The sequence below is a fragment of the Lissotriton vulgaris genome, chromosome 4_1, assembly GCF_964263255.1.
Source record: "Lissotriton vulgaris chromosome 4_1, aLisVul1.2, whole genome shotgun sequence".
NCBI classification, from domain to species: Eukaryota; Metazoa; Chordata; class Amphibia; order Caudata; family Salamandridae; genus Lissotriton; species Lissotriton vulgaris.
This window is the reverse complement of record NC_141691.1, coordinates 254,831,772-254,859,674: the sequence shown is the minus strand read 5'-3', so window position 1 is coordinate 254,859,674 and position 27,903 is coordinate 254,831,772. Positions and strand designations below refer to the sequence as shown.

The 27,903-nt window shown below is 43.5% G+C and overlaps 1 protein-coding gene across 1 annotated transcript in view; it reads left to right on the top strand.

Moving 5' to 3' along the window:
* Positions 1-27,903, top strand: part of AFF2 (ALF transcription elongation factor 2) — a 941,751-nt gene that overhangs the window by 684,942 nt on the left and 228,906 nt on the right. Inside the window, exon 8 of the mRNA XM_086918613.1 lies at positions 1,716-1,767. Within this exon, the coding sequence (XP_086774739.1) occupies positions 1,716-1,767 (52 nt within the window). The remainder of the gene's footprint in view (positions 1-1,715; positions 1,768-27,903) is intronic.

Genomic DNA, 27,903 nt, shown 5'->3' with positions numbered 1-27,903 from the left:
CTAGAGTCCAATCATGAATACTCATGTCACACCTACCCCTGTTAAAGGCTCAATGCTTAAATAAATCAGTTAGCAAAAGCCTCAGTCTAACTTAATAAGAATATTGTGCTCTAAGGTTAACATAATATTATTCTGGACATCATAATATTTTAAAAATATCTATTGCTCATAGGGCACAGTACACTTTCATGTGTGGCTTCACTGTTCTCTGGATGATATATTTTCCTCCATCTCAGTCTCTCATTATGGGCGGAAGGCCATCCGACAGCTTGTCGATGGTGTTCCTCCAGATATCAGAGGCATCTGCCCGACCGCCGTATTACGATACAGGCGATTGGAGCTGGGAGAATCCACACTGCCTCTGACAGGCTTAATGAACCAGTGAGGGTGGCGGGTGGATCGTGATCACCAATGGAGGCAGTGCCTACTCAGGCACTGCCTTCGGGATTACGATGCACCTTTCCGACAGGCTTTTCTGGTTCTTCTGCCATGAAAAGACTGGTTGAAAGACTCTTTTGGGGACCCTAGAATGGCTCCTGTCCCCGTAGCCATTCTCTATGGGTCCTGGGGTGCACCTGCGGTACCCCCCTAAACATCCATTCAGCACAAGGGGCCTGCCACATGGTGCATGGATGTTTCGAAAGTGTATTTTTTCCTATTGCAACTTGTGCTGCAACCCGCAGCACAATCTGCAATAGGAGAAATACACTTTCCAACTGTCATGAAAGTGGTTGTATCCAAATAATGGTAGCTGGACTGCCGACTCCTAGTCAGGCTGTCCCTTGACTGCTACAATGCCGGTCGGACGCTTGTCCAAGCATCGTGATAAGGGTCTAGTTTGAACTGTACACTATTTTCTGTGATATTCTTGACTCTATCTGAATTTTTTTGTATACCTGAAGAAAATGTGTACAAATGGCTGAATTATTACAAATATGCTTTTCCATTTTACATACACAATGTTAAAATACAGGGTATTGCTGTTTTAGAAATTGATGAACTCACAATCAGTCAAATGATTTTCTGCCTAAACCAGTTGATAGTTTATGAATCACAATATAAAAATCAATTGAACCTACTCCAAATTATCTCTTTCCTCTCTGCCTGGAGAAATTACTCTTTCTACTTTTGAGCGAAATGTGCTTTTGTTTCGTATTCATTAGGAGAATGTTGTTCATAAATAAGTTGTACCAAGTGCATTATGACTCAAACTATTTTTGACATCCCAGACCTCATACCAGATTAGTCATACAGCAGAAGGGCTACAAAGAATGTAAGGAAAATTACATTTGATATAGAACAAACAATGGTTGACACCTCCTTATTAGGCCCCAGACCACATTTAGGGTAGGCGCCCAGAAAGAAAAACAAACTGCTTTTGTAGCAGGGCCAAACCATTTTGTTTCACGGACTTGGAGACATGGAGGACATTCTATAAACAGACGGCAATTACCTATGGTCCTGCAATGAATAGCCCAAGTACATGAATGAAAATCGTAGGCCTCCAAAAAATAAACAAAGATTATGTTGGCACATATACTATGCATTCCTATACTTTTATTACTATTAATGTTGATTCCTTCTGCTTCTATTTCTTATGGGTTCAAACTATGAACTACTATTTTTATTTTATTTCAAGTGTATATCATGTTTACATTATTTTATGTTGCTAAAATGTTTCTGGATTTCTAACACAAATGTATTTGTTTATATAGAATGCTTGAAGATGACCTTAAACTCAGTAGTGATGAAGATGACGGTGACCAGGTAAGATAATACATTCTAGAATTTAAGCCACTTCAATTTGCATCCATAACATAACTTTACCATATAATTGCGTTATATAATGGTAAAATTCTACATCATGTCGTTACTATGAGTCATAAGCATGAGTGTGCCATGTGTCGTCCTAGTAAAAACTTTCTTTAGGCATTCACCTACTATTTGTTATAAATTGGTTTAAAGAGAAATGTCCAATATATGGATTTATTTACAAAAAAATGGGAAGGTAAATGCAAAGATTTATAAGCCTGCCTAAGCCACCTTTCCTGTTTTTGCATTCACAAACATTCCCTAAAGTACATCTGTGAAAGAGCTGAAGATACAGATATCCATGGTGTTATAACCACCATCCTTAGGGTGGTCTTCCCTCAAACATTTTGCATGCTTACCTCCTCTTTTTCCTGAGGTTTTTTTTGTTGGCCTTAGGACTCTTCTGCACTGCTGACCAGTGCTAACATGTTTAGGCTTCTCCCCTAAACATGGTAACATTGGTGTATACACAATTGGCATATTTAGTTTACTTGAAAGTCCCTTGTAAAGTAGTTAACCATATACCCAGGGCCTGTAATCTAAAGACCTCTGGTGGGCATCCATGACTGATTGTGCCACCCACACAAGTAGCCTTTCAAACCTGTCTCAGGCCTGCCATTGTAGGGCCCTTGTGTGCGGTTTAAAGCAACTTCGACTTGCCATTAAAAACTAGTTGCATAGCATTCAACTCCCCGTTAATTACACATATGTCACGCCTAAGGTATGTATTGGTAGACCACAGGACAAGTCGCTGTGTAAGTTAAAGGCTGGACATGTACTTTTCATCATCATTATAATTCTATATTCAGATTATAGGCCCAAAAAAGTACACATAACAGTACAGACGAATACAATAAAAATACAATTGATTTCATAAAAATGCATATAGAATAACACATCCAAAATTATACATTTGTAGGATGATTAAAAAGCATAAAAACCATCCAGAGCATATGCGACATGTTAAAAGAAAGCACTAACCAACAAGCGAGGCCATGAAATTGTGCTATCGGGCCAGACGCGTAAACAGAGCAATTATTGGCACACCATCGTGGTTTAAAGTGACAAGTGCAAATCTACAAGCAAATAAAAACCATCCTAAAATTGTATATGTATCAAAATTAAAAGGGACCTCTTAGGTACCATTAGTTAATTAGCATGCAACTTTTTTTCTAATTATCGAGGTCCATTCCAAGTATTTGGAAACTGCACACACAACTGACTCTCTTGTCTCAGTGTGCAACAATCTAAGTGCAGGATAACAATGTCTACATTCAAGTTGTCTGCATATTGGAATAATCCAGTTTTTTTCTTGGACGCTCGTATCCAGGGTAGAAAAAAATTAAATGAACCAGTCTTTCTTTTGCTTACAAACAAACTGTACACACATTAGTCAGATCATAACTAGTTTTCCATTTGAAGCAGTAAGATCAAAGTTGTAGAGAACCGTACTGCACTTTAAGATATAGAAGTCTGGCAGTTGGCGAAGTTATGTAGTCAAGGAATGGATTGAACGCAATTTGTAACTTAATGTCAAATAATTTGTTAGTTAAAGTACCATGGTTCATATTACAAACATCCTGACCCCACTATGTGACCAGAAGGCAGACTTTACTGTATCCTTAGGTAACTGTTGCAAGTTTTAATTTTCGAGCCAAAACTCCCCAAAGCCAAGTTCTACCAATACCTCCCTAACCTTGAAAACCCACTTGATCTTATGGAATTTATCAAGTTCGACTATTTCTTTGAAAGTTTTGAGTTACTCCACTAAAGCCTAGGTATATTTGAATCCACGGCAGTAAAGTAATGGTCTTAGTTGGGCTTTGTGGAGTATAGGTTTGATGCACATGTCTCAGCGTGGAGGCAATAGTGTACCACTTTTAGGTAAGCCCACCAAGGATCTCAGAAACTTGTTTTCTACAGTGCCTAATTGGGCCAGACATGTGCCCTCCCCACAACTCAGCCCCACACAATGCACTCTCCTCTACTTGTGAACTATATACCTAGAGGGCTGGTGAAGTAGGCCTGACTATAGTGGATTTATAAAGCCTTAAGATAGCCACGGCATTGGGTTAGGTTCAGAGTGCTCTTATCCTATTGTGAGGACTAACTCATGCCTAGCTAATTTAATACCAAGGTAATAAAATGCTGAAACCCTCTCCAAGGTGACACCCTCAAGCTTAATAACACCTTGGCATGTTTTATGGGAGTTAATTATCATGAGTTTTGTTTTAGCATGATTTATCACTAGACCTCGTTGGGCACGAAACGCCACAAACCTGTCCACCAAGGACTGAAGTCTGACAGTTTTGCATGCCTTGGTAGTGACAAACAGCTTAATTCATGTTTCACTACAGTGAGGCCTACTTTTCTTGCAGGCTAACATCGGTAATTCCTTAATACACTTTTAAACTGTAATTCCTGATCGGAAAGGAGTCGCTGCATCATGTTTTATATCTTGGAAGGATAATGATAATTCCTATTTAATTGTAAAGTTGTTTTACATTAATATTTTAGAAATGCCACTTTCAGAAACTGACAATAAGGAACCACCAGAGAAAAGCCTGTAAACCTAGTTGGGACCTGGGTGAATTCAGTAACCAACAAACGTGACAAGATGAATAACCAGCATGAAAAGCTTGAACTTAATTTAAACAATTTAATACATAACATCGGTAATGAAATCATAATTAATACAGAATATGTTCAGAACCAAAGGACATCATGATGTATGCTGAGTAGTCAACGGCGTTTCGACTTATTCAAATTAAGGTTTTCATGACAACCTGCACTCCACAGATCATTTTTCAATTGAGTAGCTCCTTTACCTATTTGGCTTCTTTAAAGCAGCTAGCAGTAGACTGCATTAATTGAGATCCTAATCCCCTCAATAATGGACTGACTATACACCCTTATTAATCAATACAGAACCTTGCCACATTTGCACCTCCATGCAACTTTACTTGTAAGGTGCAACCCTTTATCCTCCCTAGGATGTACTGCTGGATGAAAATCACTTCTCAACTGTAGTACTGTTTCTTCAATCAAAGCACCATCTAAATAAAGTGTAATCCTTTCCCGATGATGCCCTTAATTTGGATAGGTTAAAACGCAGTTGACTACTCAGCATACATAGTGACGTCCTTTGGTTGGTAACATATTCTGCATTAATTACGATTTCATTGCCCATGTTATGTATCCAATTGTTTAAATTAAGTGTGCTCTCTCATGCTGGGTATAAACCTTGTCTAATGTCTCAACTGTGCTGTTTACCTCTCACTTTAGCACTTTGTGTGCACTATTATGTGGGTTACATTGTTGAACTGTGTAGAAATATTGTTCTAACTAATATGAATGTTTTTTCAAAAATTCTAAATACAGATCACATTTTCAAAACTTCATTGTTTTCTCTGCCGGTGACTTTGCCGTGACGGGAGGAGACGCTATTACTTGAGAAAACTTATGTTAACTCGCTACCTGAGACTGACTGCATCTATATTAATGCGTCTATTGGAATTCTCCTCCTCAAAAGAATCCTATCTATATATTAGAGGTTGGAATTACAGACTGCTATTGATATTACTTCTATCTTTGCTCAAGACCATATAAAATAGCCCTGATGAAGTTCCCTCTGGCAAAAAAAAGGGAATGAAACACGTTGGCTGTGTGCCACTTTTTAAGGATCTATTGAAATAAAAAGAAGTACTTTTGGACTATTCTTTGACTGCTGCCTCTTGACTCTGCAACGTGGGCACCTTCCATTTTCTTTGAAAAAAACGTCATTGTTTTCTCCCTGCTTCCAATTTTTCATAATTTATTTTATGCTTTCTCAATTTGTCTAAAAACAATACCTGTTCAGACACTACTTTTAGAAAGTGGATATTTCTCTACAGTTACAGCTCTGTGTGCCTGCAGCCTGTCTTCAATAAACATCTGGCCTTGGTGACTGCTAGCCTTTGTGCATTCTCTCTACATAGCGACAAACAATAGGAAGGGTACGTGTGACAGAGAACTCATCTGCATTCTGATAGCTCTTTCTGGGCAGAAAGAGAGGGGGAAACTGACATTTACACCTAAACAGGCAGTGCCTTGTTCCCAAACAAAGGGCTCATTACCCCCTACTGATAGTCTGGAAAAGGGTCTGGGAAGAAAGGGCATTTGTGCACTTCAAAGACCCTTCTTTGAAATCCCCCCACTTCAAATGCACAACCGGGTATACATATGGGGGATCTGTCCCTAACATGACAGTACACTACTGGGCCTTTGAAGAACTCTGCTAGTAGTAAAGGCTGCTGTGCTATAAGGATTGCCACTCTGCTTGATTGCTGCTCTGGATGAACTGATTTTCTCATTTTCTGTGTTGCCCTGCTGCCTGCTGATCTCCGCCCTGCTGAGGACAAGAACTGGACCCATTTTACTTAAACCCAGAATGACTCCAAGGACTTTTTCCCTGTTCTGAAGTTGCAGGGCCATTATTGACTTCCTTTAACCCTGCAACAGCACCTGTACACTGTAGTCTGTGAGTTCTGCCCAATTAAGTAGTGCCAATCTAGTGTTGGGCCCTTGATAAAGGATTTCTGCTGTGCTGATCCATTAAAATTGACGCATCGGTTATTTTTTACTAATCGGAACTGATGCATAAACCTTCAACACCTACATGGCTGCCACTCAAGGACATCGCTTCGACTGACTGCAGGACTCGACAACGAAAGACTTCATGGCTGGATGATGACTCATCACCTGCTCATAAAGGGGTTCATCAATGAAGCCTTCATCGACTGTGTGGATCAGAAAACAACGCATCCACAAGAACGATTATGGCACCTCACCTCTTCTGGTCCCCACATTGAGTCTTAAACATTGACGTTTCCTCCACTGAAGGTAATTTTTCAGCGAGGCCGGCATGAGTTCTGTAGTCAGCCTGCACTCTACTGTGGTGAGGCTGAACTTTGGCTTTACTCCAGTCTAGCGTTACCAGATGGCACTGGTTGCTGCTTTCTGACTCTAAGCACTATAATTAGATTTTTTTCTTTAAAAAAGGATATCTCTGGTTCTACTATTGGCTTTTTGTGGTTTTGGTCTTATTTTACCCATGGGAACATACTCTATTCTTCCAACCCTGTGTGGAGTATTTCTGTGGGAGTTTCATTGTATTACTGTGTGTGTGTGTGTGTGTGTGTGTGTGTGTGTGTGTGTGTGTGTGTATGTGCATGTGTGTTGCACAAGTGCTTTGCAGATTCCCTATTTAGATAAACCTGACTGCTGTGTGCCAAGCTACCAGAGGGTGAGCACAGGTTATCTTTTAATGTGTTTCTAGCTTACCCTAATTAGAGTGGTGGTACCTGATTGTACAGGGTGCACACTCTAACAACCAGAAACCCCATTTCTAACACAGGTATACTTGGAATGTCATATTAATTTGTAAAGGGCTCCTATTCTCCCTGTGTGGAGTTCTACATAACTGTGAAGGCTGCACAAAGGGAATGGGGCCCTCTGAACACATGCCCACTTTGTATCTCCACTGGTAAATAATGTTTCCATTTAGAAGCCTTTCCCTAACCCTCCCACATAAGGTGATAATCAGTTCTCCTTCCCACCCTGGATGGCTCTCTTTGACAGCCATGTGCTCCATTATGCCAATGCCTCCTTACAGTGGCAGAAAGGGAGTGAAGAAATGGAAATGTTTCTGACCATTCACAAACTTCCAAGACAAACCACTTGCGGCAATTTAATCTGCACTCCTAAACCAATCTACAACTGACAAGAATCACATTATGAGTTTCAGACACATGCAAGAAGGTACATTCATTCATAAATTGCCAAAACATGTACTTGTGAATTGACCCTTTATTGTAGTGCATTACTAGCGGATGTTCATTTTCTAATGTACATATAGCCTGACACAATATTGCAGACAGCCTTTAAAAAGATAGGTAGGCACAAATATTTACATAGTGAGGGGTTAGCCCAAAGGGATAATAAAGGAATAAGGTTACATAACCATCTACTTAAGCCAGAATCTGTTTTTCAGCACTAATTAAGTTCTGATTTTCCTGATATCATGCTAGGCTGCGTATTTTATATATCTTTAGGGTTCCTTTTTGCGATCATGTATTATTAATGCCTACTTAATTTCTGATATCCGGTGGCACATGTGCAACTGCCAACCTGGTAGGCCTCTCAACTCGACCTCCCCCTCATTTCCACCTAACTGAACTATGTGAGGATTGGCCTAAGCTGCATATCATCAGTCATAAAGCATGTGAAAGTGACATTTTGGGTGTAGTATGAAGTGGCTTACAAAGTATCATGGCCCGTCAGATGACATCTATCGTTAAAGCAGCATTACTAAACTTGAAAACTCACTAAAAGTCACGTGTTTCAATTTCATGAAGTATCTGGTGTCAGTTTTACCTGTAGTGTCCTACCTTCATTAGCAGGATTAGGTTTGTCCTTCTGCAAGGTCACTGATATATGGTTGAACTGGTGAAGTGTTATGTTCTGTGGTACTGTCTGATAAGAAGTGTCTGTGGCAGTGTGGTGTGCTGAAAATATATATAATAACATGCAGTGGTTTGTGTGATTTGACACTCTATTGGGTCGATTAGGATCGCGGACGGACTTGCATCCGTCCGCGACCCCAGAGCAGGAGGGAACCTCCGCATGGCATGCGGAGTTCCCTCCTGTGCAATTAGGATGTGACCGCCACCCTGGCGGTCACATCCTCTATTTTTAACATTGCCGCGGGTGCAGCTTCAAGCTGCACCCGCGGCAATGTTAAAAATGCACGCATTGCATTTGCATGCAGAAAGAGGCAGGCACCGCGCGGTGCCTGCCGCTTTCTGCATGCAAATGCAGGGGGGTACCATAGGTACCCCCCATGTGCACCCCCCACCCCCCCTTCACCTAGGGGGCCCGCAACGGGCCCCCGCAGTGAAGTTCCGTATGCTTTTCCACGGCGGAAAACCCGCCGCGGAAAAGCATACTTTACTGGCCATCCTAATATGGTGGACGGTGTCTGGAAGACACCGTCACCATATTAGAGCTTTTCCGCCGCGGTTGTAATACGACCGCGGCGGAAAAGCTGCGGACGGGAACCAGGACCCACCAGCCATCCTAATCTGGCGGTGGGTCTTTGGTCAGTCCGCTGCGGATTTTCCGCATCCTCGGGGCCGGCGGTGGCTTCCGCCGGCCCCGAGGATGCGGAAAATCCGCAATCATAATGACCCCCTAAGTTTGGGTGCACTGAATTATTACGATATAAATTATGGGTGTGTGTGTTAAGTACATTCTTACATGAGTGGTGTGGGGTGGTATGCATATGTTTCAACAAACAACTGTGCGGGTAGTTCTTCCATTTTTAATACATTTACAATTGGTCTTCATCACTTTTTTGAAGATGTATTATTCTGTACTTTACCCTAGGTTATCTTGAGTTAGGAAGCGCTGCCAAGGAAGGTCTAGATTTCAAATCAATTTTCATTTTCAGCTGAGAAGCAAGTATTGATGCTGTTCTCAAACTTCAATAACAAAATCAAAATAGACATGCTGTGCCTCTCATTTTCAGTGTAAGCAGCAGAATGAATCCATAATATGATTTCAGCAATAAAATACTATTGACAATATAATCAAAACGCCTGTCTTTAAAGTTAAGAGGAAGTCGTTTTGCTACAGTTACACTAAAACGCATTTTGGCCAGTACAGCCCATACATGGACAAACAATTGATAGCAGTCAGTAAACAGCTGCCTGGCTTCTTATAGATTAATCATGTAATCGACAACAACTGATTTGAACAGACTTTAAGTTGTCACTTTTTACAAAATGGTCTTTTTATATTATTGCATTGCATTGCATAGATTTATACAATCAGAAAACTGCGCAGTTGATTTCCAGGTACAAATAATGTAATACAAGCATAATCCGCACAATAATGTTATCAATATTCAGTAGCCCCTACCACATAAGGAGCTCTGTGCACTCATATCTTTTGTTTGCAGCTTTACTTGGGTTGTAAATTGAGTCTACCCCTTGGTATTCCAAGGAGGACTGCCGGATTAGGCTTTAATGAATGTTTTCTTGTAGTGGGCAATAGAGAGAAAAGAGAATGCATAAATCCAATTCAAGTTGGAGTAACATTTGACAGGCTGACGTTCTAGGTCAAGAACAGATTCACAGAATCAGGTGAAATTAACGCGATACTGAAGTGTGTTAAACAGGGGTGATCTAAAAGCATCAATCTATAGCCATCGGAGACAGCAAACACAGTTAAGGAGGCACATATCATTCCGTGAAAAGATAAAAATGATGGTCCATGAAGCTACACTTAACAATAAATACACATTTGACAACATTTTGGAAAAAGAATGATGATAGAGGCTTCCATAGTAAAGAAAATAGTGTCCGAAGTGGAAAGACGGTGAAGTCGTCATCCTCTTATTCAAATGCATTGTCATAAAGTGAAAGTGCTAGGAATCCGTGCTGCAGGGTCCCAGGGCATACAAGGGGTTCTGGTCACCAAGTGTAAAATCCTAGGTCTTTCACCCTTGGTATCCTGCAATCCCTGGACTGTGTAGCCCTTAATTGGGAAGCATTTACTTTCTTGGTGGCACAGCATTTAGGTCTAAGGCTTAGTCAAGGGGGTGTTGTGCGCTACAGACTCAGCACTACAAACAACAACAATGAATACATTTCGGTGCAGTCAATGCTTTTTCTTATAAAAAGGAAAAGTGCTTTATTATACATGCTGCTAAATACTACATATAAATCTAGGAATATATACAGAATGCAAGGTGGAATTCCAATGTTGTCAATCCCTTAAGGATCTCACAACCCACAGTGAGAACACACTAAAGACCGGTCCTACAGTGCAAGTTACCCGGAAAATGTACCTTGTGCCACCTATGCTGGAATGACCACTGACGGTCTATGCACCAGTGCTATCTGGATCTTGAAACCACAGTACCCCACATGTGCCTAACACCATATAGTGGGTACTGTTAATACAAGCCAGACCTACTGGCTTTGTCAGGGTGCCACCACCATAGTTAAAAGCAGCATTATATAGGCAAATCATTGCAAAATCATAATTTAAACATTTCTGTCTGTTACTGACTTATAATGAAATTCAATAAAATTACATTTATTCACCGTTGTTGTTCATAACGCTTTCAGTGCTAAATACAGTGCAGTGCATGAGTACTTTTTCTTCTATTACATTTTCTACAAAGTAAAGTAAACACAGGACCTCCACTCCAGAGCCTTCAGACTAATAGTTTCAGCTTTAAGAAAGTTTAAATACCTGCAAATGGTCACTTCAGGTCAATCTTTTATGTAACTTGGAGACGCAAGATGACATATTAGGGACCTGATGGGTATTCTCAAACTACATTTTTTATTTTACTAATAGTAATTATACACCTGTTGACAACATATTATGGGCCAGATGGACGACCATAGCATTTTGCGACTCACAAATTGCGACAAATTTCGAGTTGCAATTTGCTTGTTGCAAAATGCTATGTACAACAGTGTCTGAGAGACTGTTTGCGATTTCCAAAGGGGTCGCATATTGCATGCCTCATGAATATTAATGCAGCTCTCGCAATTTGCGACCCCATTGGGAATGGATAGCACTCCTAGGGATGGTGGCCTGCTGGGGTCAGCAGACCACCATGTTTTTGACTGCTTTGTCAATAGAGCAGTTTTTTTTTTAATTCTGCCAGTTTTCCTTAAAGGAAAATGAGATGCATTTAAAAACTAAAATTAAACTTTTCAGTTTCATTTTCTAAGGGCAGGCAGTGGTCCTTAGGACTCCTGACTGCGTTTAAAAAATATTTGCACAAGTATTCCCATTTGTGAGTGCCTTACCTCCCTTCTGAGAAGGGTGGTAAACTGTGAGAGTTTTGCAAGCACAATTGCGGTCGCAAAATATTCATACATGGGGGCTCATTTATGAAAAGTGACGCATCGCTGCGTGAAAACAGCGATGCGTCACTTTTCACTGCGCACTCCTTACGACATTCCTGATGCGTCATATTTAATGTATGACGCATCATGTCGCAAGGAGTTACAGATACGTCAGTATTTCTGACGTATCTGTAAGCGCAAAAGTGACGCATTGCTAGAGTGTGTCACAAAAGTGACACAACTCCAGCAATGCGTCCTTTCACATGGGGAAAGTCCCATGTGAAAGGGCTTGCGTCAGTCTTACGCCTGCTGTGAGGCAGGCGCAATATTTTGACGCAACAGCGTCCTAAAAGTGACGCAGTGAAATCTCATAGATTTCATGGCGTCACTATTACGAGGCTTTTTGCGGGGGAACGCCCCCTCTGCATACATTATACCTGACGCATGTATAATGTGGCGCAGGGGTTTAAAAAGTGACGCATCTACCTAGATGCGTCACTTTTTAAATATGGCGCAACGAGGCGCATTTTTTACACCGCTGGTGCGTCACAAAAAGTGACGCACCAGCGGCGCAAAACTGACACAAGGCCTTCATAAATAAGGCCCAAGGGATCTAGACTCGCTATTAGGAAGGGATGCCCTTGGCACGCCTCTTCCTAATAATGAGTCGCTAACCCTATTTTGCGAGTCGGTTGCAAACGGGCCTAAAACCCCTTTTGCTACCACAAAAATTGGTCATATATCTGGGTCTATATGCTTTGCTTCTAATGTAACTTTGATTTTATCTCTTGTTTTAATCCTATAGAAAGTATTTTACCAAAATATATGATGTAATGTTAAAGTACGAAACGACACGCTCTATCTCTCGTGGAAGTAACGTATCCAAAAAGGCAAACCCTGGTAAAAGTTTCAATGAAGTATTATGAAAATCTTGTTTAATGGTTATCCATAGGGTAATTTTATTCTTATCGAAATGGCATACTATTCCAATCATAGTACAGTAGTGAAAACATATTTCATTCCATGTTATTCTGCCCAATGCATTTCGGGCGCAGGCCCTTCATCAGGGGACTATGATTCTGCAGCAGATCACATGGCACGCTCAGTTGACACCACACTTCGGGGTGTAAATAAATCCAAGTCCACACCCCGATTGGATTCAAGAGTTATGTTAAAGTACCTCATGTCCTTCTTATGACTACGGGTCTGATTTATACTTTGGCGGATGGGATATTCAGTCACAAAAAGGCCGGATATTCAGCCAGCCGTATTACAACTACATTATATCCTATGGCATTCATTATATGGCAGACTGGATTCCTGCCACATTTGTGACTGAGTATCCCATCCACCAAAGTCTAAATCAGACCCCAGGTGTCTGATTTTAAGTGGCCCGGTGGCAGGATATGGTAATATCGCATATGACATCGCTAATATAAGCCAACATCGCTGAAACTGGATTAACCCAGCTGTTGATAGACTTTTGGCAGGGCGTAATTTGTGAAAGAATAAGTGCTTGGAGCCAAAAGTTTTGTTTAGAAGCCTGTAGCCAGCATTATTACTTAGGGTCCCAAATTCAAAGACTGTAAATTTGTGATTGGACCTCATTCCTCTTGAATCCAAATCTTGTCCCAATATCACACTCTTGTGGGCTCTTTCTCACCCCTGCTTTCTAAGTTTCTTGCTGGGTTTCTGTTTTTCTCTTCCTTCTTCTTTCCCCCTTTTGTGTTTTCCTCTCCCTTGCTATGGATCAAAATCTGATGAAGAAAAATAAGTGCTGGTCTGCAAAAACTAGTGCCTTTGTACCCCACCTGCAACCATCAGCTCAAATTAAGCAATGGATTGTATGCCTAGGTACACCACTCTGGATTCCACAGCAACCATAGCCACCAAGACCGCCCTCCTAGCTGCCACTGATGACATCCGCACTCTCCTTGACCAGAGCCACATGGCGGCCCTGATCCTACTAGACCTATCTGCAGTCTTCGACACCATCCCCCACTGCACACTCACGGCCATGGCGTCGGCATACAGGAAACCGCCCTCGACTGGATCCACTCTTTCCTCATCGAACGTACCCAAAGTATCAGACTCCCGCACTTCCTCTCAGACCCGACAGAGATCAGCTGCTGAGTACCCTAAGAATCATCGCTCAGCCCCACGCTCATCAACATCTACATGGCCCCACTTGCCACCATTGCCAGACAGCACGGACTTGGCATAGTATCCTACGCCGACTACACCCAGCTCATCCTCTCCCTTACGAAGGAACTTAACACCACCAGACTCAGCTTCCAGAAAGGAGTGGAAGATGTTGCTTCATGGATGAGCAGCAGCTACCTAAAGCTCAACTCAGAGAAGACAGAAGACCTCGTCCTTGGACCCACCCCCTCCGCATGGGACAACTCATCGTGGCCCACCACCCTCTGCAACCACCAACCACCTACGGACCACGCCCACAACCTTGGCATCATACTTGACTCATCCCTCACCATTACCCTACAGGCCAACACCGTCTCCTCCACATGCTTCAACACCCTCCGCAAGATCTTCAAATTGATCCCTTTTAAACCCAGACAGATCGTCACCCACACACTCATAACCAGCAGACTGGACGTGGGAAGCGCCCTCTATGCCGGAAGCAACAAGACCCTCTTTGAAAACTCCAGACCACGCAGAACACCGCCGCCAGACTCGTCCTCTGCATCCCTCGACAAGGCCAAATCACGCAGGACCTACGGGACCTTCATTGGCTCCCTGTTGAGAAGTCAGTGACCTTCAAGCTACTCACTCACACCTACAAATCCCTCCACAACACCGGACCCCAGTACCTCAATAAAAGAGTCTCCTTCTACGCACGCAAGAGAAACCTCTGCTCCGCAGACTTCAGCCTTGCCGAAACCCCTCGCATCCGCAAAGCCAGAACGGGTAGAAGAGCCTATTCCTACATCGTGGCAAAGACCTGGAACAAACTCCCTCTCAACATCAGAAGTTCCCCCGCTCTGCATGCTTCTGGAAGTTCCTCAAACCTGGCTCTTTGGGTGAAAGATGCAGCTGGACGATCCCCTTCCCCCCAGGCACCTTGAGACCATCACAGGTGTGTAGCACGCTTCACGGATCCCTGATTGATTAATTGATTGACTACTCCGTGATAATCTATACTATTTTGATCAAAAAGGTTTTGACTCCTCTAGATATAATCTACAAGACTGTGACTTCCTAAAAGGAAACATGTAAGGCCAGTTGCTGGTCATCCACTCAAGAAGAATATAAAGTTAAATATTGTGTGACTGTTTCTTAAAACTATTTGTTTTATTTTTTTAATTTCAACAAGTTTTTATTGTCTTTTAGAATACGGCAACACATACAACATAAAACATACAGTCATCGCTGTTTTCTCATTTCAGGGTGTCCAGCCCAACTCGCTGATCTGTTGGCGCCACATTACAGATTGATCATGTTAGTCTGACCCTCTATCATGTCCTCCCATGAAGTTAGGGAGTGGTGTGAGAAGGGAGGGGGTGGGAGTTTGGGAGCATAGAAAGAAGAGAGCAGTAGAAAAGGAGAAAAGAAGAAAAGGAGAAGAGAAGAGAAAGGTTACAAGAAGTTTGCTATCTCTCGGTATTTGACCCTGGTTCGGAGTTGTGTTGTATTCCGCGTGATTGATTTGTATTGGTATAGCTTAAGGTGGCTCATATGTGTCAAGGTATTTGTCCAGGGCCTCCCACATCCCCCTGCGGGGTTGGTTCCATGGTTAGTTTTGGAGGGCGACTTTGTCAGCCCCCCTCATGTATGTCACCCAGTTGAGCCAGCTTCTGAAAGTTTCCTTAGAGTTGTCTTTCCATTTAGCGAGAACTATTTTTACAGCTGCTGTTAGTAGGAGGTCCCATAGGTCTCTGTCCTGTTGCTAGCTCTGTGGTCAGAAATGCGGTTGTGAGGGGGGCGAATTCTGGTTTGAGCATACATCCTAATGTTCTGTTTATGAAGGTAAAGATCTTACCCCAGAATTTTCTAACCTTCGGGCAGCGGTATATAAGGTGTGCAAGATCTTCTTTTTCCTTGTCACAATTCCAGCAAAGGTTATTTTCTCTCAGACCTAACGCCGCTAGACGTGCTGGCATCCAATAGGTTTTGTGTAGTAACCAGAATTTTGTCTGTGCTAGTACTGGTGAGATTTTGTTTTGTGTGGGGGAAGACCATAGAAGGTGGTTTTCTCTCTCTGTAAGTGTGGCCCCTAGTTCTTTCTCCCATTATGTAGTTGTTTTGTCGTTTATCCTTGTGGAGCTGGGTCGTAGTAGCCGATATAGGTGTGACACTTGGTGTCCTATTCTGTTAATGTTAGTAAAGTATTGGATTATCGAGGGTTTGTGATTGTTGAGATTAGCTTTTGACAGGGCAGTTCTAATTTTAAGGAAGTTATAGAATTCTATTTTCGGAAGGTTGTGCTTCGCCTTTCGCATGCTGAAGGTTACCGGGCTTTCTCCCTCTTCTAAATGGCCTGGGTAGGAGATGCCCAGTCTTTTCCATGTCTCTATGGATAGTGGTTTTCCTCTGAATTGTATCTTCCTGTTGTCCCATAGTGATTCTCATATTCTGTTTTTTATGCTATATTCCATTTTTTGGTCTACTTAGAGAAGGGCATTACGAGTGTTTTTGAGTATTGGGTTTGTCGATTGCGTGTGTTTGCTGGTTGTGAGGAGGGTTATGGGCTCAAGGTTGCCTAGTAGGCTCCTCTCAATCATTAGCCAGACCGGCGTGTAGTCTTGTTTGGGGGAACCCAGTAGGCCCCTTGTTTTGCCAAGAAGGCTGTTTGGAACGTTTTGAAGTCTGCCACGCTTAGCCCTCCCAGCTTCTTGTCTAGCCTTAGTTTCTTCAGGCTTATCCCCGCTCTTTTATCCCGCCATAGAAATGTGTTAATCAGCTTGTCTATCCTGTGGTGGAAAGCGTCCGTCAACCTTGGGGGAAGCATGTTAGATAAGTAATTGACCATTAGCTTGATCATCATCTTTATCGTCTCTATCCTTCCCCACCATGTTATGTACTTGGGTGACCAGGCTTCTAAGAGTCCCTTTATTGTTGCTATTAGTTGATTTTCATTCTGATCAAGCGTGCTCTTGAGGTCCCTACCGAATTGTATCCCCAGGTATTTAATAAACCCGTTCTGCCAGGCAGGGCCCTAATTCCCCAGTGTTTCTTTGGTGGTGTGGATGTTGAGGGGCTTGCATTCCGATTAGTCCTTGTTTAGCTTGTATCCAGAGTATCTGGAGTACCTTCCTATGGTCTGGATGAGGGCATTGATAGAAGATTAGGGTCCCTCCGTGAATATGAGGATGTCATCTGCGTATGCGGCTAGCTTAACCGTCACTCCATTGATGTTAAAAACCCTCATCTCTTTATTGGCACCGATGTCTCTGATCAGTGGTTCTAAGGCCAGCAGGAACAGTGAGGATGACAGCGGATATCCCTGTCTTGTCCCCCGGTGAAGATTGAAGGGTTCAGAGACTGCCTTGTTGATTACTACTCTTGCATAGGGATTTGCATTTAGAGCCATTACTTTTTTGTGTAAGCCTCCCCCAGGTTGAAAGACCTCATGCATTGTTCGAGGAAGTGCCATAATACTCTGTCAAATGCTTTCTCAGCGTCTAATGTTATTGCCACCGCTGGCTCGTCTTTCGCAGTGGCTTGCTCCAGTATGTGGTATAGAAGTCTAGTGTTGTCGTGTGACATGCGCGTCTTTAGGAATCCTACTTGTGCATTGCTTATCAGCTTTGGCCGAACCTTATTCAGTCTTGAGGCCAGTATTTTGGCATAGATCTTAAAGTCAACATTGATTAGTGAGATAGGTCTAAAGTTCTGGGGTAGTTGTGTGTTTTTACCCTCCTTCGGGATGACTACTATGCTTGTTTCCGACATAGATTGTGTCAGTGTTCCTGCCTTCTCGTGGTGGTTAAACACTTTCTTCAAGATTGGGCTTAAGAGGCCTAGGAATGTTTTGTAGAATGTGGCAGTGTAGCCATCCTGCACCGGGGCCTCATTGTCCTTAAGAGACCCCACTGCCCCCTCAATTTCTGTTGTGCTTATCTCTTGTCCTAGATGCTTGCTTCCTCGTCTGTTATCTTTGGTAATTTTAGTCTTTCTAGGTATCCTGTGCAGCCCTCCTCATCCAGGGACAGGCCCTGATTGTATAGATCCTGATAAAATTCGCTGAAGGTTCTTAGAATCTCCTTGTGTCTTGTGTGAGTGTTGTTTTTTGAGTCTGTGATTGAGGGTATTGTGTGTTGTTTTTGTTTATGTTTTAGGTATGAGGCTAAAATCTTCCCTGCTTTGTTTGCTTCACAGAGGTTGATTGCCTTGTATCTGTTTACCCACAGTCCTGCTCTTTCACTCAAGATTTTGTTATATTCGTACTTCTTCTTTGTGAGTACTGCTAAGATGGAGCTGTTCCTTGGGTCTGTGGAGTGGGTTGTTTCTAGTCTTTTAATTTCTTCTTCCAGTTGGTCTAGCATTTTTGTTCATTTTCCCTTTAATCTAAATTATTGTGCCCCTGATTGTTGCCTTGAGTGCGTCCCATACGGACCTAGGGTCCATGCCTGGTGTATTGTTAAGTGTTATGTATTCTTTAATGTCGTTTTCTATTTTACTTTTGTTAATCTGTTCTTCCAAGACGTCACTGTTGAACCTCCATCTAAGTGGTAGGTCCTCATTATGTCGTCCACTCAGCGATAGGCTGATGCATGAGTTGTCTGAGACAGTCCTAGCCGCAATGTCTGTGTGGTCTATTTAGTGAGTATGAGTGCCTGAGATTAAAATGTAGTCTATTCTACTGTAGGAGTTGTGCGGGTTGGAGTAGTCTCTAGTGACCAGATGTTGTAGTCGCCATGGGTCTTTGAGGTTCAATTTGTTGCAGACGTTCTTTAAGGTGCTGTGCGCTTTGGGCAGGAGTGATTGGCATTGTGATTGTCTGTCCAGAGTATGGTCTAACACTATATTTAAATCGCCTGCCATTACTAACAGCTCATTTGGGGGGATTACCTCCAGTCTCTTCGAGACCCCCTCCCAAATTCTGTGTCATCCTTGTTTGGGCCGTATATGTTGGCAAGATACACGGTCTCTTCCCCTCTTTTCAGTTGTGTAACTAGTATTCTTCCTGTGTCATCGTGTTATTGGTCCACTATTGTTATGTTGGAGTTCTTAGACACTAGCGTGATCACCCCCTGCTTTTTTCCAGATGCTGGGGAGCAGGCCATCTGGCCGATCCACCTTGCTCCTACTCTGCCTGCGTCTTCTAATGACAGTCTAGTTTCCTGCAGCAGTAGGACATAGCCCTTGGTCTTAGCCAGATAGTATAGGATCTTTTTTCTTTTTAATGGGTGGTTGAGGCCTTAAACATTTAGGGACACTATTTTTAGATTATCATATAGATGTTTAGTGTTATTTTGTGTCATTGGTGATTGTGAGTCTGCGCCTCTTCTTTGCGCTCTCTATTTGTGTTTTGCTCGACTCCCTCACGTCTCAATATGTGTCGCCTACGCTTCCAGTTTCGATGTGCGCACCCCTGCCCCCAGCTCTGGCTCAATGTTCCTTCTTGTATTTAGAGGTAAAGTGTGTAGCAAAGTGAAAGAATAGGAGACAGTGGATATCATATATAGATTTAGACGAGACGGTCAATACAGACAACTCGTTTTTCCTGCCTTATATTTCTGCCCAGAACCAAGATAGGTACCTACCGCGGTTGCAGGCCTTTCTGGCTCTTCCTGATGCGTCACAGGCTTTTTCGGGTAATATCTCGGGGGTCTAGCTTCCCTGCGCGATGTTCATCTTCATGTTCCTGTGTCAGCGCAAAATGACTTCTCCCTCTGTATTGCTGCGTTGGGCCCCGGCAGAAAGACCTCCTTCTGTTAATTTCCCATTTTTGGGCATTTTTTGGCTTCTTGGCTCTTCCTGATGCTTCCTGGTGCTTTTCAGACGTTATCTCTGGGGTCTAGCTTCCCGCACTGTTTCTCTTCTCGCGTTGCTCCTGTTTCAGTACAAATGGCGGCCCCCCTCAGTCACTTGCAGTTTTGTATTGTGGCATTGGGCCCTCAGTGGTAAGCCCCCCTTCTCATTGTTTTCCTTTGCCGGGCGGCCTCAGAGCAATCAGAGGCCTTGCACCTCCCAGTAACTCCCTTCATTAATACAGCTGTTGGCAGGTCTCTAGCTGCCTCCGATGCCTTTAGTCTTGCAGCTCCTTCAGCAAAATGGCGGCCCCCTCATATAGTTGCGGTTTCGTTTCTTTTTACTCCGGTCCATGCAGCTGCCGCTTTCTCTAATTTCCAACGTAAACTTTCTCGGCTGAAAGGCAGAAGACAGTGAAAACCGCCACGCTTGTTACCTTGTCCCGGCTTTTTGACTTCGTTTCTCAGGGTCACCCCCTAGGTTGTGTTCATCTTTCTCCGTAAGGCCGCTCGCCTCCAAAGACTTTTTGAAGTGCGCCATCTTGGGATCCTGCTGCTTTCTTGTTCATCTGCGTCTTCTGGGGATTACTCTCGTATCTTGGCCCCCTTAGTTCTCCGATATCCGCCTCTCTCACAGGCACTTTTTTCCGACATCCTCTGCGATAGTTCTCTTCCACTTTAGTTCGGTACTAGCAGGATATTTCTTTGGTTCGCTCCCAGGGTATGACGGAGCACTGATCTTAGGTGACTTTCACCATTGCTGTCCAAGCCACGCCCCTGAAACTATTTGCTTTATTACTAAAGTAACAAGTTACCAGGCCTGTTGTTATTTGTGGGCTTCACACAGATGTTGGCTTCTGAGATTAGCTAAAATATCTGTGCCGAATGCTGGGTGGGCCAAGTGGGATTCAATGAGTCAAATCAAGGATATTTCAATGCCCCCAGAAATTCCAGACCCTCCCCCCCAGCAGTAATTCCAGGGTGTGGAAATAATAGGTATTATTCTGGGGTAGTGGTAATTGAGCCCCTAGAAGGGTACTGATGTTTGGATTCAAAGGCTCCTATCAGACAAATCCCAATTCAGATGCTCACAGAAGTTTGTGCCTGAATCAGGGTAGCATCTAGTGCAGTAATACTATGGCACGTGTGTTTTCCTGAATCATTTTTGCAAGGGAAGATCGGTGTAAATTATTTCAGCAAACACGATGCACTCTGAGCTTCAGGCCCTTGGGGAGATGGAGAATACACAAGTTATCACCGGTCATCCCAAATTACGAGGACTCAGCATGCTGAAGTCATTGTGCATCTGGTAATAGTAGTGCATTATATACAAAAAAAGACCCAAAATATAGGGGGTTGGGGGGGGGGGCACAAAATATCTGCATATCGCCTAACTTTGTTTCCTGAAAATTACTTTTCTGTTCCACCCAGGAGTTACCACGCTCTCCTACCTGCCTGCATATCTTATCATAAACTCTCTCACTCCTGGGAGGTCTGTAGAATTGAAAGAGAGGGCGCCAGCAGATGAGTTACATAGAAGACAAGACATAGCGCTGTGTGTCGCAATTAAACTGATAATACCTCCATTGCGAGATGCATTTAATACCTCCTGATGGATTAACAGGCACGCAGAACAGAAGAGGCGACAAGGCGGTGCACAGCGGGGCATCATGGAGCAGAAGGGAAAGGTCTGGCAAGCCTCCAATTAATCGAGCCGGGGAAGAGCTTTAAAAAACCCAGAATTATTAATCAAGCACATTAAACGGATCTAAATATGTTAAACCCAGACATGAAACAGCACAAATATATTATTAGGTGAGTGGCAATTCCACTATCACGCTAATGAGATCAGTGTGTTTAAAGATTGCAAGCGCCGTGCACCGAGGTAATTGAAGCAGATGACTATGAGCACATTATACTGGAGCCGTTACATGCAGTAATAATCAAAAGCTAATTATCAAAGCAGGGAGAGCGCGGCACAAGCTAGTTAAGTCAATAGCTAAACAACCTGAAATGGAATCACTTGGTGGCAGCACTTGAGGCTAATGAAATGCCTTGAAGGATACCAATGTCAAAGGAGGCGCGCATCCGCAGGCGCAATCAGGCCTGGCCAGACGAGAACCGCTGCGCGCAGGGTGCACCATAGGGAGAGAACCACCGCGCGCAGGGTGCACCGTAGGGAGAGAACCACCACGCGCAGGGAGCACTGTAGGGAGAGAACCACCGCGCGCAGGGTGCACCGTAGGGAGAGAACCACTGCGCGCAGGGTGCACCGTAGGGAGATAACCACCACGCGCAGGGAGCACCGTAGGGAGAGAACCACCGTGCGCAGGGTGCACCATAGGGAGAGAACCACCGCGCGCAGGGTACACCGTAGGGAGAGAACCACAGCGCGCAGGGTGCACCTTAGGGAGAGAACCACTGCGTGCAGGGTGCACCGTAGGGAGAGAACCACCACGCGCAGGGTGCACCGTAGGGAGAGAACCACCGCGCTCAGGGAGCGCCATAGGGAGAGAACCACCGCGCGCAGGGAGCGCCATAGAGTGGCCTTGCTCCTGTCCAGGCCCGCGACTCTCAAACGGACAAACACGCGGTCACAGCCCTGTTTAGCAAGGATGCCAGCACACAGCAGCCGTGTGCTGTGATGTGCCTGCCCTGCTTGTGTATGGCTCGGTGCCTGCCTCGAATTACTAGGAAACAGCAAATCAGATACTTTTGGCTGGGAGAATGGAATCCATTTTCATTCAGTATTTGCAGAATCAGTGATAATTAAAATAGTGCAGTTTTAAGAGATAAGTCCAGGACAATAAAGGAGGAGACATTTAGGGCCTGATTCGCAAAGGTGAATTTAAACTTCTGTGTAAGTGTACGATTGTTCGCTATTCACAAAGGTGATTTATTAGTTGTACCTTTATGATTTGGGAGTCTTGCACATATAAAGATAATACTGTGTCATCTTTTTTTGTGCGAAGACTCCGTAGTCGTAAAGATGCTACTAGTACCCTACCTTTGTGAATAGCGGCTACACTACATACATCTGAACAAGTGGATATCGGCTGCCACTCTGAAATGTTTAGACCATTTACTGTGGAGTCTGAAAACAGACTGAGGAATGAACTTCTAACCTTAAGATTCCATCTTCGTAAAATAACAGTTCACTCTCCAAACACAACTCATCACATGTCCTTCATCGCACATGAACTAGGTAACAGAAAGGCTAAAACTAACTCATAACACTGCATCCCGAAACACAGGAAGAAAAAAAACTAACAAGAGAAGAGATTAAATGGCCAAGCATAATCCTTCATATGACGAGATTACAGCAACTCACATTTTTCGGAAACTCCAGGGTGTGTGTTGCATCCCTTTGTCATCTTCATCATCTTTATAACTCTCCTCAAATTCAAACACTCACAATTCACACCTTGCGTCATTCTGATTACAGCAACATACACAAAAAAGTCTCTTACTGTACCTCTTACCATTCTTTTTCTTGATTTTTGATAACCTAGCCTGGAAGCTGAGTGGATCCACAAATTCTACCTCCCTCCTTTTGATTTATGAATTCTTCAATAACATCACTTCCCTATTTACAGTAGCTTTTTTCTGAAAATGGGTTCTGATAACCTGGAACATTTTCTTCTCATTCTCGACAGGCAGATTCAGCATCTCACTTAGCTGCAATAGACATCTGCTTGATGTCTATAGTGTTCTTCTTGCCACTCAAACACAGAAAAGTCCAGGACAACCTGGTAAAATGTGCTCATTGTGGGTATATGACACAAATCTGAACAAGTAGGCGGCAGACAGTAACTGCCACACTGGAAGGGCCACACATAGACTTACCCTGTGGAAATGAAGCCAGTGGCAGCCGGCAATGCTTGAGGGGGGGGCGGGAAGGGAGTCGCTTCGGGGGGGGGGGTCGCATGGGGGTTGGGTTGTGCAATATTTAAAAAAATAAACGTACCTTGCCGCCGGGTCCCGCATCTCTGCTCATGCTCTTTTCTTGTCTCGAGGAACAGGAAGCACAGCCAGGTCCCACTGACCAATCACAACACTGCAATGCAGCATTGTGCTTGGGCTGAGTCAGGGGCAGGAGGGCTGGGGAAAGTGGGCCGACCAAACAGTCATTACCCACTTAAAAGTGGGCAAACCAATCCTCCCCTGGCCTGATCTGAGAGCAGAGCAGTCCCGCCCAACCACCCTCCTGCAGAGCAGCACGAAGCATAAAATGATTACTCAAAGTTATTATAATTTTTTGTTTCATACTTTGCACTGCTTAAAAGCAGCCAGGCGACGCTCCTCCACCATAGCGGAGGAGCCTCCACTGAATGAAACCCATTCAAAAGAATGTTCAAAGCCCAGTATGCACCTTCATAACACAACATATTATATACAACACAATAGTCACCACATACAGCACAGACTAAACAAGAAGAAGGAAACAAACACATAACATTACATAAGGACACAAGGAAGGAAACAAGCAGAGAGGAGAATGGATCAGTCAGACATAATCATTCAATTAACCAAAGTTGTTGCCAAATTTTTTTTACATAATGCGACCTTGACCCAAGGTTATTGAAGCACTTTACATGAGCACCTGTTACATTACACAATGTGACATTCATTTTTGAGGCACATGGAAATAATGTAATTTACCCAGAATCACAGGATGTTGAGCTAACTCTGAGACTCGAACCTAGTCCCCAGGCCAAAGTCGTTAGTTCTGACCATAATGATACATACTCTCCAGGTGCCTAAACACCTATTTCTGACAGGACACTGGGTCCACATTGGATGTGTGAAAGTATGAAAGTACATGTTATTATTATCTTCATCATCCTCCTTGACTTCATCCTCCCACAGATTATCAGCATTGATCCTGACACTCACAGCACCATTCTGAAATTATTTGCCATATTGTAATTCCCAAACGTCTAACATGTTCCTTAGAATGCTCATTTTTAGAAACCGTGGAGCAACCTTTCCTTAACTGCAATTCAGTAACACATCTTAAAAAATGTAGGCAGCAGATGCAAGCTTAGTCAGTGTAATATTTGTGCAAAGGTGCCCCATTATGAGTGAAGTACAACATTGCCCAGGAGCCAGTTCCCAAATGGCCTCTGCACTTGTGGCAGAGGCCCGACAATTATGCGGGGGGCCTGCACCTCATGGCGGGGGCCCCACAATCATTGCCAGACCTACACAATGAGTAACTGCAGTGCAGAGGTCCCGCAACAGGTGTGGTCCCCCACCACAAATATGAGGCCTCCGCCACTGTTGGGGGGTCCATTTGTGAACCGGACCCACAGTGTTTGCACCTGGAATTTGCAATATAGTAATTGATCATTCCAGGGGCAGTAAGGAATTCCCCCTTATTACAAGTTGGATCTGAAAGTCACTTTAGAAGTTGAGAATTACCATGGAAATCAGGAAACCTGCACCTAGTTCGCATGATTATTCCTCATTTTCTCCCAGCGTTTCACATATATATTTTAGCGGCTTTCAGCAGACAAACAGCCTGATTCATCAAGCTGAAATCGGCTCGCAAAGGGCCAGATTCTCAGAATCTGGACCTTTGCGAGTGCGATTTTTGCATTTGGGATTCATCATCCCAAATGCAAAAATCGCTATTTAGAAATGCGCAAATTTGCTAGGAATAGCATTTAAGGAATCTCTATTAGAGAATCCTTAAATGCTATTCTTGAAACATTTTAAAATTGCGAAATCGCAAAATTCGGCCGCTATTTACCGTGAGGTCAAACCTCGTGGTAAATAGCGAAAATTTAGAAAAATGCTTTTAAAAGCATTTTTCTAAGTTGCGTGTTACACACACACATGTCCTTAGGACATGTGTGTGCGCAACACCTGTTGAGAAGTGCATTTAAGGGGTGCTACAGGGTGTCCTTTGGACACCCCTGGCACCCTTCAAATCGCAATCTTATTTGCGATTAGCAAATTGCTAATCGCAAATAAGGAATACTCCCCATTCATTCCTATGGGCCTTTTGGCCCATAGGAATGAATGGGGAGTTATTCCTTTTTTGCGATTAGCAATTTGCTAATCGCAAATAAGGAATCTGTAGGAATCGCATTTAATTTTGCGATTCGTACATGAATCGCGTTTTGCGAGTCTGTAATAGCGATTCCTTATGAATCGCTATTTCAGACTCGCAAAACGGGTCTTTCATGAATCTGGCGGAAAGTGTCTGGGTAAAACGCACGAGATCCGTGGAGTTACCATGGATCTAATGATCCTAATAGCCTTAGTGACTCCCTCCTCTGAACACATTGTGATTAGCTTGGGACGCCCAATGAGGCCCGCAGACATTTCTTTGTTGAACCCAGCAACATTCCAAGGCATGTATTATTATTTTTTTTCAGTTTTTTGTAGCACAAACTCGACTCGAAGAAAATATGATAACCCTCTACATTAACATCAGTTACATTAAACGAGGACATTTGATGTTTTTAAGTGATATGCCCAGAATCAAAGGATGTTGCTCCAATGCCAGTGTCAAATCTGGTTCCCCGGTTCCAAAGTCGGCAGCTTTGGCCATTACGTTACATCCTTTAGCCACTATAAGCACTTACTCTTATAATCAGTCACTCACAAGCAAAGCCGGTGAAACAGTTTGCCAGCTGTCAACCAACATCCACTTTGGGACCATATGTAACTAAAATACAATAACATACATCTCCATTCAATAACACATTACACCACAAGCAAAACCCACCACAGGACCCTCAGAAAAGGCATTGACAAAGAAATTGTGTTGAGGGGTGGTGTCTTTCACACAAAGCCATTTTTAAAGAGACCTGTCAGTAGAAGTAAAAGAAGAGGTTTCTACCCAGTCACAATGACAAGCAATCACAGACACTATCCGGAAATGCGCATTATTCGGCAGTGATTGGTTAACTTTTGACACTTGTTGTGACAGCATTCACCAGCTGACCACTTGCACCAGGGGATTAGAAGGGCTCCTATTTGTAAACCCAGAGGCCGGTTTTTCGCTGCACTTGCCGACGAGCACTGCATGTTTCATAGAGTTCACTGCCTTCACCACTCATTCCGAATGCATTCATCACGGCGCGCGCTGCTGCGATCCCCTCGCGCTGTCTCCGGCTTCATGCCATGGCTGCTTTCCAGATGTAAAGCTGTGACAGTTTAGTCCCGAGAAGACTAAAATAATTGCTTCTTCTTCGGAAAAATAGGCTTTTCCGCGCGACTTTAGGCGGCTTTGCGGGCCTCCGACAACACCGGTATCGCATTAAAATAACACCATTTTAACCCCGGCTATTAAGTACACGGAGGCATTCTGGGATATTCAGGTTCGACTCCAAGTGCATAATTATGCTGCAGCCGTTTTAAAAATCACCATTAAAAGCTCCAGCTGCTTAAACAATTTGATAGACTGGAGCCGTTCTGCCATCCGTGCCCCCAGCTGTGTTGCTTAGCAACATTTTAATTCAGGAAGAATCGAAGGAGATGAAATCCCCGTGGAGAAGGAAACAGAAATAAGAAGGCCGCTGACAGATGATCCGAGTTGTTTCTTCTAATATACTGTGAAGATCACGGGCTCTTTTCATGAATGATAAATGCACTGTACACAGATCAATGGGTTCTACAATAAACTCGATCCAGCCTGCATGTCTGGGGCGAAGCGGCCCTGGCGACACAGAGATGGACCTGCCTCTTTGGATGGATTTTCCACTTCGCATCTACCTCAAGAGACCTTTATGGGAAGTTTATGTACAGGTCAATTGACAGTCACTTCTGCATCTCTCTTATTACCTGCTTTCCACCAAACTCGTGTACACTAAACAGAAACATCTGATGCTGGTGGGCACCCCATTTGGATAGAACATGTTCTGCACGAGTGAGGATACCCATAGCGGGCCTAACACATCTTCCCTTAGGGACCGTTCCCTGGTCTGGCATAGCCACAAACAGAGGTGGTGAGTAAACAGCAGTGGCTCTTAGCCTATGCCTCACAGACCCCTTGGGGAGACTGTGACTCCTACTTAGAGGGGCAGTAACTGCTTGGAACTTTAAATGCTAGTAGATTCATTAAGTATGTATTTATACATAAAAAAGCAAACTGTAAAAATTGGTATTTTAAAACACTCAGTAAATGCAAGGAACTTGAAATTGAAGCTTAAAATTAAGTTGCCACCCTTTGCCTGATTCGAGGTAGCAGAGCAAGCACTATATCTAAGTAGGATGTCTGAAGCACTGGTACGTGC